General features: G+C 41.1%; 1 protein-coding gene across 12 annotated transcripts in view; it reads left to right on the plus strand.

The window, feature by feature from the left end:
- The window catches only part of LOC133502182 (protein lava lamp-like), a 47,273-nt gene that overhangs the window by 4,220 nt on the left and 25,693 nt on the right, over positions 1-17,360 (plus strand). For 4 of the 12 annotated variants that reach the window (XM_061822675.1, XM_061822681.1, XM_061822679.1 and 1 more), the window contains exons 2-9: positions 6,772-6,809; positions 6,907-6,982; positions 10,203-10,340; positions 14,657-14,728; positions 14,820-14,891; positions 15,517-15,552; positions 15,720-15,794; positions 16,646-16,683. In XM_061822675.1, the coding sequence (XP_061678659.1) occupies positions 6,938-6,982; positions 10,203-10,340; positions 14,657-14,728; positions 14,820-14,891; positions 15,517-15,552; positions 15,720-15,794; positions 16,646-16,683 (476 nt within the window). In that variant the 5' untranslated portion in view covers positions 6,772-6,809; positions 6,907-6,937. Of the gene's footprint in view, positions 1-3,051; positions 3,162-3,266; positions 3,587-6,771; positions 6,810-6,906; positions 6,983-10,202; positions 10,341-13,922; positions 14,082-14,656; positions 14,729-14,819; positions 14,892-15,516; positions 15,553-15,719; positions 15,795-16,645; positions 16,684-17,360 lie in introns of those variants that run through there. The other 8 variants (XM_061822676.1, XM_061822677.1, XM_061822685.1 and 5 more) reach the window with 5 other exon arrangements.

Below are 17,360 nucleotides of genomic sequence, written 5' to 3' on the forward strand. Positions count from 1 at the left end.
GTAAAACAAAGAAAGACAAAAATAATGCTAATTTCACAGCCATTAGGTAAGGTTATTATAATTGGTGAATGTTATGAGGGCTTAATAATCAGGAAAAATTATTGCAGATGACTAAATGTATTAACTGTAAAATCAGGGTGTTAATGTTAAATTATCACCAAAATCTATTTATCCAAGCGTTTTCTATACCACTTGTCTTGTTCAGGGTTATGAGGATCTCAGTCCTCTGCTGACTTTAGGCTATTCACCTGTCAATCCCGGGGCACATACTGTATGGATTTAGAAACTCATTTAGTCTAATTCACACCATCACTGACTAGGAACTCAACCCATGCTGTCTACGTGGAAGTCAGCAAAAGAACCATTACACCGTCAGTGAAATCTAGCCCATCAGTCTTTTTAACATAATTATTTGATTGATTAAGAGGGAGCTGAAACCCAGAGGGACATATGTGTAGGCCTCCATCAGTGATTCTGTATCAGTGTGCTGTGGCACATTAACATTCCATGAGAGATTATTACATTTACATCAAAAACGTATCACGCAATTGGTCTTTTTTTTTTTTCTACTTACTTACAACCAATATATCTGCGATTACCTGGCAACCAGTCCAGGTTGTATTGTCCTCTTGTCCAAATTCAGTTGGGATGGATGCCAATTCATCTGTTATCCTAAAAAGCTTATCCACAGAAAATTGAAAGATAGATGTTCCGTTATGACTAAACAGGTTAGAAAGGTGGGTAGGACTAAATGGAACGGTCCTTAAATGGTTTAGGTCCTACCTGGAGGAAAGGAGCTATTTTGTGACCATTGGAGGTACTCAATCTCAGCAAACGGCAATGACTTTTGGGCTCACTCAAAGGTCAGTTCTTGAACCTCTCCTGTTCAGCCTGTATATGCTACCCCTGTGTCAAATTCTTCAAAACTTTAATTTTGACTACCATAGCTCTGCAGATGACACACAGTTTTATTTAGCAGTGTCTCCAAATGACTACAGTTCAATTGAGGTAATGTGCCTCTGTCTAAATCAGATAAAAAACTGGAAGAGCCAAATTTTTCTTCAACTAAATCACAACAATACTGAGACAATTGTTTTTGGCAATAAAGAAACAAGAATTGCTGTTAGTAAACACCTGAACTCTATGGCTTTAAAAACCAAAGACCAAGTCCGAAACCTTGGTGTTCTGATTGATTCCGACCCGAATTTCAACAATCATATCAATTCAATCACAAAAACTGCCTTCTACCATCTGAAGAACATATCTAGAGTGAAGTCTTCTATGTGTCAAGCAGACCAGGAAAAGCTCATAAATGCTTTTATCTCAAGTAGAATTGACTACTGTAATGGTCTTCTGACTGGACTCCCCAAAAAGAGTATTAAAACAGCTGCAGCTCATTCAGAATGCTGCAGCTCGCGTTCTGACCAAAACAAAGTGGTCAGAGCATATAACTCCAATCCTAAAGTCCTTGCACTGGCTTCCAGTGAGCTTTAGAATAGATTTTAAAGTTCTGCTACTGGTCTATAAATCACAAAATGATTTAGGTCCTGAATACATGAAAGAAAAGCGGAAATATAACGAAACGGAATACAAACCCAGTAGAGCTCTGAGTCAACAGACTCAGGTCAAATAGTGGAGCGCAGAGTCCAAAGCAAACATGGTGAAGCAGCATTTAAATATTACGCTGCAAACAAATGGAATAAGTTGCCAACACAGTTGAGGTCAGCCCCAAGTGTGAATGTTTTCAAATCCAGGTTGAAAACTCTTCTTTTTTCTCATGCTTTTTAGAATATATCCACTTTTTGATCATATTACTTGCACTGTATGCGGTTTTAACTGTCTTTTTTAAAAATATATTCTGTTTATAATTTTTATTGTTGGCGCCACGGTGGCTAAGCTGGTAAAGGCCCCGTCACACCATGACGTTCTGGTCAGCATTCTATAGCGTTTGAGGAAACGTTGTTAGTCGCCCATGGTTGCCGGGATAGTGACAGAAGAGCGTATTTTGAACGCTAGTGAACGTCAATGATCGCTAGGAATTGGCGGAGAACGCCGGGCCAGAAAAAAAGTTTTGAACATGCACAAAAGTTCTCACCGAGAACAGCGTTCATCAATGTTTAATTTTAAACGCTGCAGAACGTTCAAGAACGTTTGTGGAACGTTTTACTAATGTTCGCTGAGCGTTGCACGCGTTTGGCTATCGTTAGTCAGTCGCAACTCTAGCTTTACTTGGATGTTACTTAATCGTTTGCTTTGCAGTGAACGACTCACTGGCGACCTGTCAACGACCACTGAACAATCCCCTAGCGCACACAACGTGTAACTAAAGTCAAACGAACGTCCTTTGGCGTCCATTGAGCGTCATTCGAGCGTTTCCCGAGCGTCCACGCATAGGGGTATATAAAGCGATGGTTTGTAAGCAAGGTCCTTTTAATTTTAAGCTACAGTAGAGAGCACCTACTATGGAAGATCCAGAAAGACTAAGGAGGCTATATATTCTTGCTATAGCCCAGCATGAAGTAGATGTACTGAACTTGAACACATTGAGGGACCTCGCCCGCAGAGAAGAAGACCCCGACGTAGACGACAGTGCTGGATTAAATCATGGATATTAAGGCGTCAATATTTTGGTCTGTACGACCAATTTATGGTTGAGCTTCGTTGGGAAGATATCAGTTCTTTCATGAACTTCATGCGCATATCACCTGATGTGTTTGATGGGATTCTTGGGCACGTCAGAGGCAAATTGACGAAGCAGCACACCTTTTACCGAAAGCCCCTTGAACCTGGCCTGAAACTGGTGGTAACACTGTGACATATGACCTCTGGATCTAAGTATGCTGACATGAAGTTTGGGTGGCGCGTTCCATCGAACACAATCTCCGTCCTTGTCTGTGAAGTGTGCCGGGCGATAATTGACGAGTATCTGGTTGAGATGATGACCCCCCTAAGCACTCCTGAAGCCTGGCGTGAGATTGCCAACCAGTTCATGACAAGGTGGAACTTCCCTCACTGTTGTGGTGCCCTTGACGGCAAACATGTTGCCTGCAGATGCCCTATCTCTTCCGGATCAACCTACTACAACTACAAGGGATTCTATTCTGTGGTGATTCTGGCCCTAGTGGACGCAGATTACAAGTTCATCTGGGCAGATGTTGGTGGTAAGTGTTCTTTCACATAATGTCTTTAGTGAAAATTGAATTAGATTATTCTTGGTGTTACTATTTGTACTGTATGTTTGGGTTGATGTAATTTGTGTTTTTCAGGGAAAGGAGCAGCGTCCGATGCACAATTCTATAACGGGTTTGAGCTGAAAGAATGCATCGATGATGGCTCCATTGGCTTCCCGCCAGCTAAACCCCTGCCCAACGACAACGAGGATGTGCCCTACCACCTAATTGGTGACGACGTGTTCGCCTTGAGGTCTAACATGATGAAGCCCTATTCTCACTGTGGTATGATCGACGACGAGAGGGTTTTCAACTACAGGCTGTCAAGGGCACATCGTGTGGTCGAGAATGCCTTTGGCATCCTTCCCAATAGGTTCCAGGTTCTCCTGACCACTATGAGCCATTCTCCAGCTACCGTAAGGCTCATCGTTACTACGTGCCTGTGTTTGCACAATCTCATGCGTGTTAGATATCCACGTCAGCAGAACATTCGCATGGACCGTGAGGATGATAATCATCAAGTAATTCGTGGACAATGGAGAAAACAGCGCAATCTGGAGGACACCATCAATGTCAGAGGGCCTAACGTGAACAACAGGGAGGGGAAGCATCAGAGGAACCTTCTGAAACACTGGTGCAACTCGGAGGCTGGTGCTGTTCCTTGGCAATTGGATATGATGTGAAAAATTTAGTGACATGAACGATGTGTGTTGATGTGTGTATGTTCTCTAATGATAAGTACGAAAAGAAACAAACATTCAGTGTCAGTTTTAGATCATTTATTTAAAGAACATACCCCTCCGAAAAACAATCACCCATATAACAGCTGTTATTTCGTAAATCACTGAAATAATAACAGCAAATCAACTTGATATAAAACAATTAAAGGAAATGATAATCATAATTACACGTTAATACAAATGCTCAGCCTCATCCAGCACCCCTGAGTTTTAACCTTCAACTGCATTTAAACAATAATAATAGGAAATTAACAATTGCCTTTCACTTGGTATTCAAAATATCGTAGTATAGTCAGTATTTCCGATTATTTGACTCACAGCTCTTGAATTATGGACATGTAGGCAGAGTCCGCGGAGTTGAACACTGAAATGGCTTGGGGGGTTGGTGGTCCCCACTCACTGGGAGGTGGCTGCCAACCTCCTTGCTGTGACTGGCACTCGTCCTGACACTGACACGGCTTCTTGCTCGATGGGGGTTGCGACGAGGGTGTGTCACCAGTGAAACTGAAAATACATTAAAAATCAAAATGGTCAGATGGCTTCCTAGAGTGGGGATGAGTGATTTTCATCAAAGTTTGAACCGATCTAAACTCTTTTGACTAACTTTCGTGATTGCTATTGGCCAATTTTAGTAATGATGCAAGTCCGGATATACGAGTGGTTGCCTAATGCACCAATTGTAGTTATAATTAACAGTAATAGCAATAATTAAGAATCAAGTCCTGTCTGGAGGGGGGTTTATTGGAGTGGTTCTGACTGTCTTCGTCACTTGACTCCGACTCGCAGAAAGGCTTCAGGACCTTGTTGATGCCTTTTCGGGCCCTTTGAACTCAGCCCCAGCAGCAAACTTTTGACGTAGGCGGCATCGGTGGTCCTTTCGGTGACTGGCTCGGGAGGCGGGAGTTGTTCACGCAGCATCGTCAGCATGTCGCCGCTCTCCTTGGACTTCCTCTGGAGGGTCGCAATGTCGGAGGAAACAGACAAGGCTTGGGTGGGTTGACGTTCTGTGACGTTCTCATCAAACTCGTCAAATGCAACCCTCTCCTCCGCCGCGGCCCGCTCAGCCTTATCCAGGTTGCCCTGACTTTTGGCTATGATCGCCTTCAACTAGAAATACATGAATTGACTCAGGTAAACACAGCGTGTTTGGAAATTGACAAGAAACAATTGTACAGACATTTATCTTTTACTTATTAATCAATATTGAAGTATAATTATAGATATAGGATTAGTTCAATATCTGTATCAGCACTTACACTCTTGACGGGCTTTGACCGGTGGTTGATAGCTTGGTGGAAAAATCCAAATTTCTCTTTTATCCATGTCTCCCTTTCCACCAATTGTTTCTGGCCATCCCCACTCTTCTTCTTGTCCATCCTGGTAGATATTATAAGCATACGGTCAGAATATACTAAGTACATATGTATATGGTAGGTATATGTTAAGTATATAAATTCCATTATTATTACATTCAGGGGAATTACTTGAAGAATTTTCCCAAATTTAAACGTAAATACTAACTTTGTGAACATGTCCCTGAGGGACTTGAACCAGGTCCACAAGTGGTCCACCCTGATCTGTACTTCTGTGGCTTTGGTCTCGATTATCTGTTGCCTCTTCGCCTTGTTCCTGTAATCTTCAGTGAGTTCCACAGCAGTTCGTTTTCGCGGAAAAACTCCACCAGACTATCCTCAACAGCCCGGTCCAGGATCCTGCAATCCTTTCTCTGCTTCTTTTGTCTCTTTGTCGGACTGTCCTCACTGGGGTTTTCAAGGTGTTTAGGGTCCCCAGGGGGTGTCACATGGTGCGTGACTTCGCGGACGTGCTCTTCCTCCTGCTGTTGTTTTTCCTCCAAACACATTGCTCGTGATGAAAGAGGCTTAGTATTCTTACTAGCAGCTCTAGTTGCTGAAGTCCGCGCCCTAACTTTTTTTCTTCTCGGCGGCATGTCACTGTTCAAACTCACGACAACAACTGAAGTGACTATGAACTTTCCAACGTTTTAGTGCCAGTTCCACTGTAAAAATTACACGCCAGCAAAACGCTATTCTGTCGTTATTCACCCATTGGTCACACGCTCAACACGCTCGTCTTATGTTGGCAAATCGCTCGTCGCACGCCAATGACACGTTAGCACACGCTAATGGTTTTTAGGGGTATCTTATTTGGTCGCTGTTACACGCTTCTTGTGCGTTAGACACACGTTAAGTCATGCGTTAGACACACGTTAAGTCATGCGTTCGACACATGTTAAATCATGCGTTAGACACACATTAAGTCATGCGTTAGACACACGTTAATCACACGCCAAATGTGTCATCCGCGTTTGAGAAGGTTAGAAAAATAGAACGATTGAAATGTTCAGAGGACATTGACCAGAACGTCATGGTGTGCCTCAAAGTTCTGAGGTCCTGGGTTCAATCCCGGACCTGCCTATGTGGAGTTTGTATGTTCTCTCCGTGCCTACCCGTTTCCTCCGGGCACTCTGGTTTCCTCCCACATTCCAAAAATATGCAACATTAATTGGACACTCTAAATTGCCCCTAGGTGTGATTGTGAGTGCGGCTGTTTGTTTTTATGTGCGCTGCGATTGACTGCCAACCAGCTCAGGGTGGACCCCGCATCCTGCCCATTGACTGCTGGAATAGGCTCCAGCACTCCCCGCGACCTCTGTGAAGATAAGCGGTGAAGAAATTGGATGGATGGGTGGATTTTTATTGTTTTTATCCCATTTTAAATGTTTTATCTCTTTGTTTTCAAATGCCTTTAACCATGTAAAGCACATTGAATTCCCTCATGTATGAAATGTGCTATACAAATAAATTTGCTTTGCTTTGCTTTGCTTTGCTTTGCTATGACAGGCAGTGGATTACTGTGCGCCTCCATAACATGAACGAAGGTATGTAACTTACGTGTATTATCCACTTTTTTATGACATTTTTGTTTGGTGGTGTGGTGTGAGATTTTCCTAACCAAAAGTATGCGCCCTGGCTCAGGTTGGGAAACACTGGAATACATTAAAGCAACATGGACGACAGTACAGATTCTGAATGTCTCCAACCTAGCTCAATTGTAAGTTATCACTTCTTAGACTCACCTAGGCCCAAATCACCCTGTACCCTTTTCATTCACCCATTCATTCAAATCATGCTATCCAATATAAATGAAATAGTGACTTACAATCACTTTTAAATGAAAAAAATACATGTCTGAAATATTCAATAAAACTGGAAACATACTTTTCATTGCTCACTGTTTGACCATTTCATAAGATACAATTGTATAATTTAAGATTAATTATAAAACTACAGTAAGTAGTCATAGAGGCCACCAAACAGGGCACCCTCTATGCCTCGGCCGTGCCTAGAAATTCTGTCCATAAAAGTGACAAACAAAATCAGTGATAAAGGGCAGCCTTGGTGGAGTCCAACTCACCAGAAAGAAGTCAGACTTACTGCTGGCAATGTGAACCAAACCCTGACAGTGGTTGTACAGGGACCAAACAGCCTGTATCAGGGGGTTCGGAACCCCAAACCCCCGAAGAAGCTCCCACAGGACTCCCTGAGGGACACGTTCGAATGCCTTCTCCAAGTCCACAAAACACATGTAGACGTGGAGTGAACTCCCATGCACCCTCAACGATCCTGCCAAGCGTAAAGAGCTGGTCCACTGTTCCATGGCCAGGACGAAATCCACATTGTTCTTCCTGAATCTGAGATTCGACTTCCTGACGGATCCTCCTCTCCAACCCTGCTCAAGAAGACTGGTACCAGAGCCCAAGCGGTGCGTAGAGGCAAGTCAGACTATAGCTAATAGGGAACTTTTTGACGTCATACACCAGTTTGGATTCCTTCCCTGCCAGAGAGGTGACATTCCATGTTCTTAGAGCTAGTTTCTGTAGCCGGGGATCCGATTGCCAAGGTTCCCGCCTTCGGCTACTGCCCAGCTCACGTTACACCCAACCTCTATGGCCCCTCTCATGGATGTTGAGCCCATGGGAAGGGGGACCCTTGTTACCCTTTCGGTGTGTGCCCAGCCAACCCTCATGGGTGTACAACCTGTTTGCCATGGGTGACCCTACCAGGGGCGTGAAGACCCCAGACAACTTAGCTCCAAGGATCATCGGGACACGCAAACCCCTCCACCACGATAAGGTAACCTGAGGAGGGGCTTTTGTGTACAATACATTTTAAATGAATTATGATATTGTTAATCTTATAAGTGAGTTTCCTTTGGACACTCTGGTTTCCTCCCACATCCCAAAAACATGCAACATTAATTGGACACTCTAAATTGCCCCTAGATGTGATTCTGAGTCCTGCTGTTTGTCTCTATGTGCTCTGCGATTATCTAGCAACCAGTTCAGGGTGTACCTTGCCTCCTGCCCGTTTACAGCTAGGATAGACCCTAGCACTACACACACACACACACACACACACACACACACACACACACACATGTATATATATATATATATATATATATATATATTATATATATATATATATATATATATTACCAATTTCTCCCTAATTTTTGATAGCCAGAATTTTCATGTTGTAATTACTGTAAAAAGATTGAAGAGCACTGTGAGTCTAACAGATTAAGTGTGTCCTTGTTAACAATGGTGGACAACAAAAAAACAGGTAATTTTTTTGGGTAGCTCTGATCGTTTTCAGCATGGATAATGCTTTTTGGGGGCAATAACTGCAAAATGAAGTTTTAAATGATGGAACTATAAGTGTGAGTGCGAGAGCCAAACATATATTGTATTACTGAGCTAGAGAAAAGAAATATAGCCCTCCAGTAATTTTAGGGGAACAACCAAACTTCTAAAAGCAATGTTTTGAGTAATTTATCCGTCCACAGATGAGTGACAATGTGACTATGTTCTCTAAAACATTGCTTTTGAAAGTTGGGACAGCAATCCTGAAAAACTGCCCTTTGATGGGAAAATAGCTGGCAATTGTCATCGTGCGCTGAAATGACCCACATGTTGTGAGTGTCAGTAGTAATGCAGATGAGGACCTCAAAGCGAACAGGAGATGTATGGTTCGAGTGGATGGTTTGTTTAATATACCAGAGGAGGCTACTTGTACAACCGTTAAACAGGTTGCTTTGGTGAGTTGAGGAATCTTATCACAAAGGGTTTTCTTGGGTTGGTTGAGGAGACATGAGACTTGGGACAAGGTGGAGCTGGGCTGATTGAGGGACATGATGACGAGACGTGTGCAAAGCAAGCTGGTGAAAGCAGAAATCATCTGCCATCTGTTTGCTGGTCCATCAGGGTCTTTCAACCCCATTGATTATGGACTGGGGGAGCTGTGGAAGAATTAGTGTCCCTCCAGAAGCTGCCCAGCCCAGGCTGAAACAATAATACAAACAACTAGTATTGTGGTTCAGGAAATGAGCCAACCAAAATAACATGAGGCTTTGCTGAACCACCGCATCATGTGTGAAACTGTAGTTGAATGGAGTTTTGTCCTAAGTGAGAATGCACGACTCCTTCTTGAAACGTGTTCCAAAGTCAACCTTTAGATCAGGGGTGTCAGACTCATTTTTGTCATGGGCCACATTGTAGTGAGGGATTCCCTCAGACAACCGTTATGACTTCGAAATCATAAAAAGTGTTGAATTACCTCTTTCCATTTACGCATGAAATTTACAAGGTAGGGTTGGAATCAGAACTCAATGGTAATGAGTTTTCAACCATTGTTCAAGTTTGGGAACACAAAAATGCAACAAAACGTTATCATTTATGGTATATGACAATTTAAAATTTAGGTACATATTTTCACAAGACTCATGGAAGTTGACACAAATGATTTTCCTTCGGGAGCCACATAAAATCATGTGGTGGGTCAGATCTCACCCCAGGGCCTTGAGTTGGACACCTGTGCTTGAGATCAATGTTGTGATACATTCTTTTTTTTTTTTGCAATATGAAAAATATTTACAAAAATGTAAAAGTCTCTCTGCCACCTCTTATTTTGCCTGCACTCCACTGGCACCACTGTGGGGTCTTGTTTGCACCTGTCTTTCATTACCATTATTTATCACCACACAATTACATTACATCACATTACAATTAATCTCAGATTTGATAAATCACATTACACATGCTAGATTGATCAATTTCAAGTTTGTGCCTGTTTTTTCACATGCCAACCTTCAATCAAGCCCTTGTAGTTCTGACAATGTTCTTTTTACATACAGTACATCTGCACTGTATTGCAAAATGCAAATCTGACAAGATGTGTATGTAACTAATTTATTAATTATGTTCCATTAGGGAGAAGCAATCACTCCAGAAGAGAGACTTCTGCTAAACAGCCACAGTCAATCAGAAAGTGGAGAGACCATCTTATTACAGTTGCTGGAATTTAAAACACATCTGCTTGAGGCTGTAGTGGAGCTGCACATTCGAAGGGTACAGTAGAAAAACACATTTACATTTATTTTTTGGGGTCCTTTTCGTCTGTTAGGTCAAGCAGAATGGAGTAACAGTATCCACTTTATGCTGGAATATTTATGCAGTTTTAGTGTGTAAAAGTTGAGTTTGTAAGATTCCTCTGTAATTCCTAAGTAATAAAATTGAAGTCTATTGAAAATCAGAGTCGATCAGTTGAACAGAACAAAGTTTCTATGGGGGAGAGAAACAAGACAAATGACCGATTGCTAATTGTAAACAGGATAAGTCAGTAAATCATTACATATCTATAACAATGATACATGAAATCTGGGTGTTGCATGGGGCTGTAGTGCTACACCCTGTAAGAGAAGGACAGGACAGTATAGGACAGGAGAAGGACAGGAGAAGAAACTTTTGTATCACTAGTCATAATGTTAAATTTTTACCTCAGACAATGCCCAGTACACATGCTATTTGGCCCTTGACCAATAAGTAAAAGGTTAATTTGAAGAGTTTGTTTTCAAAACGAGACATAGGCATTTTTTTCAGATTTACGAAACTCGCGCCAAAATTATCCAGCTCCGAATGGAGTTTTGTAAATCTGAAAAAAATGCCTATGTCTCGTTTTGAAAACAAACTCTTCATTTGTTTCTATAGCAATAGCTATGGAGTGAGGGATGGCAGGGCATCATTCTGCCCCCAAGCAAACACTTTCAACCTGATAGCACATATTCAGTGTACTTAAAGGCTAAAGGTGGAAAAAAATGTGATGTTGACTGTTTTTTTTTCTCAATTTCATTTTTATTGTTATTGTCACGTTAACCATTAAATCTGCCTGAGCCTCCTTAGGTTGCGTGTCTCAAGGCAGAGGTTAAGGTACTGTAGCTTGTCATCATGCTGTTGGTACTCCATGTTTTGACATGACAGGGAAAACAGTTATAGGTTCATGTATACCGTAATTTAAGATTTACATTGAAGAACATATAGCTCGAATATATTTATCCGTACATCAATGTTTATTTTGAGTTTAATCTAGGTAATAGGACAGTCAAACAAGCATGTTGAGAAGACAATAAGTTCCAATTCAGACGTCACCAACAAAGAATTATACAGTGAGCCTTTGCCCATTCACGGTTCATCGTTCGCTGCCCCGCATATTCGTGGATTTTTCTCTCCAAGATTTTTTTTTTTTTACCATATTTTCACGATCGTAGTAGACGTAATAGACGAGGCGCCACATTAGTCATGGCGCCTTACAATGTGGTGCCCCTTATGTGCACATTTGCCAATGTTGCTGTGTGACTTGTCCAACAAAGTACATTTAATCACACTGGTTACACTGTAAGCATGTATGTCAGCACGTTTTTAACATTTAAGGAAGTATCATATGGTGTATATGATGGCACTCTCGAGGCAGTGAAGAACAATTGCATTTCCAGCTGTAAGAAGAAGAATCTTACATTGCCCCACACACTGCCTGTTTAGGCACGTCATTACTGACGATGTTTTACAGCAAGGGTCAGGAACCTATGGCTAGTGAGCCATACTTGGCTCTTTTGATGGTTGCATATTGCTTGCAGAGCCCTCATAACGACATACTGTACATGTGATTTCTGTCGTGCAGGCAATGTAAATGACGCAGAGACAGTTTGTCCTAGGGGAGTTTCCGTAGTTTGGTGTGGCAGTCGATGTGGGCAGGCGCAGAAGGGTCGAACGCCAATCAGCTCGGAAAAAATAATTTTGGAAATGCTTTTGACAAAGATTGCTGAAAGAAAAAAATATGAGTACCACCGAAATTTTCAACAAGAATGGACAGACTTTGTGGAACGAGAGGGTTCTGCTGTGCGTCTAAATTCACAGATGCCAAAGCATTCGTACTTGATGTGGCCAATAAACATTTTGACAACTTTGCATAAAGTAAAATCAAAGGAATAATAGACGCTTTTGTCGGCACGAACTTTTCCCCATCGTACCGTCATAATGGCAAATCAAAATTAATTACATTCATGATGAGTGGATGGAAGTCTCAATGCCCGCATGAAGCATTATCTAACAACATATGAAACTTATCAAGCCATCCGCAAAACCAAGCAGCACCAGAAGTCGCATTCATGGTAAGAAGTACTTTTGTCATCATTGGTTAGTAGCAGTGTAACAATGTTATTTAAAATCATTCCGTGACTTATTGTACTCTAAAAGAGTTGATCTGACATAAATGCACAAATACACCTGCACTTATTATTTAAAATACTGTATAGCTCTTTTGAAATTACATTTTAAAATATTTGACATTTATGTTTTTTTCAGTCAGAAAGGTACCTGACCCCTGTTGTACACACTCATGGTGTCACATCAAAATTTATATTATCACACCACAGCAAACAGAATTGCATAAGTGAATAATATGAATAATCTGGACCCAGAAGAAAACGGAAGCTGAGAGGGTTGTGGTGATTCATTTCTCCACTGATTAAGAGGTTTGCATGTCCACTGAGTGGCACAGTGAAAACTGGTTAGAGCGTATTCCTCACACTGCTTAGGACAGAATTTAAATCCTGGCCCCGCCTGTGTGGTTTTGGATGTTTGCCCCATGTCTTTTCGGTTTCCTCCTACATCCCAAAACATGCATGGCAGGTTAATTGAAGACTCTAAATTTCTCATAGGTGTGAATATGCATGTGGTTGGTTGTTTGTTTATATCGTATGTGCCATGCAATTGACAAATAACCACTTCAGGGTGAACCTCCTGCCCGTAGATAGATAGGACAGGTCCCAGCACTCCCGCAACCCTTGGTGGATAAGTTGCACAGAAAATGGATGGATGGATGCCCTCTGTTAAAATAAATCCATCCAAAACACACATTTAGGTGTCATCTTGCGTGTCTGTCTGCCTGCATATTGCACATGATCAGATTCACCAATATAGCAAGCTCCTTGCACCGCAACTTCAATGTGCTCAAGTTTAGACAGACTTTCAGACTCCAAGGTCTCACTCCATCAAGTGAATCTCCAAGGGGACACCCTTGCTGTGTTGACAAGGCCAAGCTTGGTGCAGATGAGTCTGCCAGCAAGCAACAAGTCTTGCGATTGCACGAAAATGAATATGCATCACTGAAAAAGAGCCCTCAGTTACATGCTCTGGGCAACAGGTAAATGACACACCCTCACTGCGCTGACATTGCTGGCCGGTTCACCAAATAGGAAAACACGCAGTGAGCCCTCCGCCAACACAAATACCAATATGCACACCATTTATAAGGCCAAAACGTAAAAAAGACTACAAGACAAAAGGACTAATTAAAAAAAATACGTTAGTACAATAAAAAATACAACAAAATAGGATAAAACCATTACAGTAATAGATACATGAATAAATAAGTAATGAAGAAATGTCAAAATCTTGACACTCCCTCCTCCACACACATGCACAAGAATACTTTTTGATGAAGTGCCCCTATTTCCCAAAGTTCTCCTCTGTGTGGCGGTAAAAACCTTTGTCAGTGTTGGCTCCCCAACTGCCCCCCCACCCCACACACACACACACAAATCTTAAAAAAGGTTTTCGCAGCAGTCATCAGGATAGATCATCAGGAGACACAGCAGCAGTGTGTCGTCTGTGCTACCCTGGAAGCTGATGCATTGTCTCCTGATGAGGTCCCTAAGGGGAAGCATGCATTGATTAAATATAAATGGACCTCCATTTTTTTAGCTGCTTCTCCTCTGCATTGAGAAGAGCAAGATGAGGTGGTTTGGGCATCAGGTTAGTATTCCTGCTGGACGGTCCCTACTGAGGTTTTTGAGGAATGGCTAACAGGGAGGAGGCCCTGGAGAAGACCCAGGTCATCCTGGAGAGACCATATCTCTTCGCTGGCCTGGAAATGTCTTGGGATTCCCCTCAGAAGAGTTAGACAAAGTGGCTAGACATAGGGAAGTCTGGGCTTGTCTGGTAACTTCCCCTGCAGCCTGACCCTGGAGCAGGGGAAGAAGATCGATGGATGGTCACTTTGACTGTAATTCGGTTGTCATGAGAATATATCTTGTGAAAATTGCTAAACATTACATTGCATGCAATTTTGTTTGTTTTGTGGAGTTTCTGATTATCCATCCATCCATTTTCTGAGCCACTTATCCTCATGAGGGTCGCGAGAGTGCTGGAGCAGGGTACATCCTGAACTGGTTGCCAGTCAATCTCAGGGCACATATAGATAGACAGCAGTCAAACTCATAATCACACCTAGGGGCAATTTAGAGTCTCCAATTAATGAGTATTTTTGGGATGTGTGAAGAAACTGTAATCCAATTTATTTATTTTTTATACATCTCTCCACAATTTAGGATACAGAAGCCCGATATGAGAATCAGCTTGGTAAAGTGGTGTTGGAGAAACAGGAGTTGGAGTGGGAGAAGGTATGGCTGGATGACAGTTTGTCAGAAGATTTACATCGTTACAAATGATTGTTTTCATCTTTTGATGTGATGTTTCCCGCAATCATAACAGGAGAATTTACAAAACCAAATGGAAACGTTTAAAAAACAGCATGTGGAATCTGTCATCAATGTTAAAAAGCAGGTAAATCCCATTATAAGTATCAAATGTACTACTTAACTATGGAAACTATGTACTATTGTTGGTAGAATATGTAATAACTTCTAGGTAAACATATGATTTATTAATTTAAGTAACCAGAAAGGTTTGACAACAAGACTCAGATCTTGAGCAAAAATATTGGTCTGTGTAGCATGTTTGCAATTAATCAGTTATTATTAAATGTGGCCTCTTGTAATGGAGGTATTTTGCATTTTCTCATGATCCCAGTGTCCCAAGAAATTTTAACCATTCACACAAATCCAGAAAAATATAAAGGTCTTTTGGATATTTAGAGTGATGTGAAAGTGTAGGATTGTGTAGCCATTGATTTACATTTCAACCATTCAAGTATCTTACCACAAGCCTTAAGGGGAAATTCAATTGATACTCACGTTTTGTGTTTTTAATCTGAGGCAAATACCTAGTCAAATATGTCTATCTCTATAAAGCAGGTTCCAAACTTGCTCTTTATATGTTCCCGAGGCACTATGCTGTTATACATTGAGCTCATGCTGCCCACTATATAGGAAAAAGCACCATAGATTTGCAATAAGACTAAAGTACATTTGATGTATGACCATCAGACTCTAATATTTTTTTTTTACAGTTACAGACTAAAATAAGAAACACTGAGGAGGAGAAGGTATAAACACTCCATTCCTAGTGAATGTCCATCAAATATTGTTTCAGTAGAGCCGTAAATTTTCTCATCTCACTTGCATGCTCTTGGTGATTGGAATGCATTCATTTACGCTGAACCTTGGCATTTCTAACACTTTTGACACTCAGACGAATAATGTATCTTTGCAGGGGAAATACAAGGTCATTTCTGAGTTAAAAGAGAGGGAGATTAGCAACTTGAAAGAAGAGCTGAAATCGCTCCAGGTACTGAACTCATGCCATCTCATTTGTTACTTCATTTTTCTCACTTAAAAAAAACAACAACAAAGATTTACTGTAGACGTGTTCTGAAACTGAAATCCTTTGCTAAGTCAAGGGCAGAAGGTCCGAGCCAATTTGGCTCCCAAAGTGTTTGTCCTCAGGCTCCATGCCACAGAAGTGACAAACAGCCATCCCCACGGACTGCTGCACTTTAACGATCAGCCATCTTATGTGGTGATTATTGAGGCTTTTTTTGGGGGGATATTCTATCCGGGAGACATAAACTGCTGTGTTTGGCTAAGTTGAGGCCCAGCTCTCTTAATTGTTGTGATATGGCCTACTGGTTCCCTTTTTTCCCCACTTGCACTGTTGTTCTTATGAAAACACTTTAATCACTAGCATCTTGACAGTCTACTAAATTTCAAATGTACTCAGATGGAACAGCTGTGTAATTAATTGAAAATCAAAATGCAGGGTTTTATATGTGACATTAATTTAATTCAAACTAGGAATGACTGATACTCTGACAAGAAAATACTTAATATAGATTTGCTTTAAAAAAATTTTCTTTGAATATAAGTTTATGAAAAGGCAAAACAAGACATAATGGTTCTTTTGTCTATTCATTATATTACAAGATGCCTTTGTTATTGCACATTTGTCCTGTAAAGATGAATTATAAAATTAGTTTATTTTTGTACCTATTTTGATATGTAGCAGTCCATCCATGTATCAAAATGGAAAGCTTTGCACTTAATTTCTGGGACAAATGCAATGTATTGTATATTTTTATGATCATCGTGATGCAAAACTATTATGATTTTGATGGTGTGAATTTCCATCATGTCTTATAGCTGCTGAAGTACAACTTTGAAAAGCAATCCAATGAGTTGATAAGGAGGTTTTTCAACTTCTTTCAATTGTTGACAGAGGATAGGTGGGAGTGATGAAAAATCAAATGACTGTGGGGGAATTGGAGGAAAGGCTTTTAGATCGAGGAGCTCATCACCACTAACGGATAGGGAGAATGTGACACTTGAACTCCCATGACAATATTAAAATATTTTATAACAGGACCTCGCATGGTAGAACACTCTTCCTTTGCCAGTGGCATAGTTAGGGAGTTAAAGGAAGAGTGGTGTATAAGGCTAGAAGGGAGTAAAATGAGAGTGAAGGGAGTGAATTATTGAAGAACTTGTGATACAGACAATCAAACCATAATGGCAGTTTGAAGAGCACTAAAGCTCTGTGAGGCATGTATTTTGCTGATGCCTTTATCCCACAAAGATACTGCATTCATTAATCTATGAGCCTCAACTGTTTTGACTGCAAAATTGGATCTCAGAGTAGATATGCACTTTTTAACTCTTGTTTTGTTTCTTGTTTTGTCAAGTACTGATGGGTAAGTGCCTAACTCGAGCTTTCCGGGAGCTTGGTTCTGGGGGAAGTGATAACCATTGTAAGGGCCCATGACTGACAGGGCCTGTAGAAATTTGTATTTTAAATTTTGTAGCATTGACCTATAGAACCCCTGACTGAACTTGTAAACATTTTCATTACTTTCATAGG

Source organism: Syngnathoides biaculeatus, chromosome 6 (assembly GCF_019802595.1).
Source record: "Syngnathoides biaculeatus isolate LvHL_M chromosome 6, ASM1980259v1, whole genome shotgun sequence".
Classification (NCBI taxonomy): Eukaryota; Metazoa; Chordata; class Actinopteri; order Syngnathiformes; family Syngnathidae; genus Syngnathoides; species Syngnathoides biaculeatus.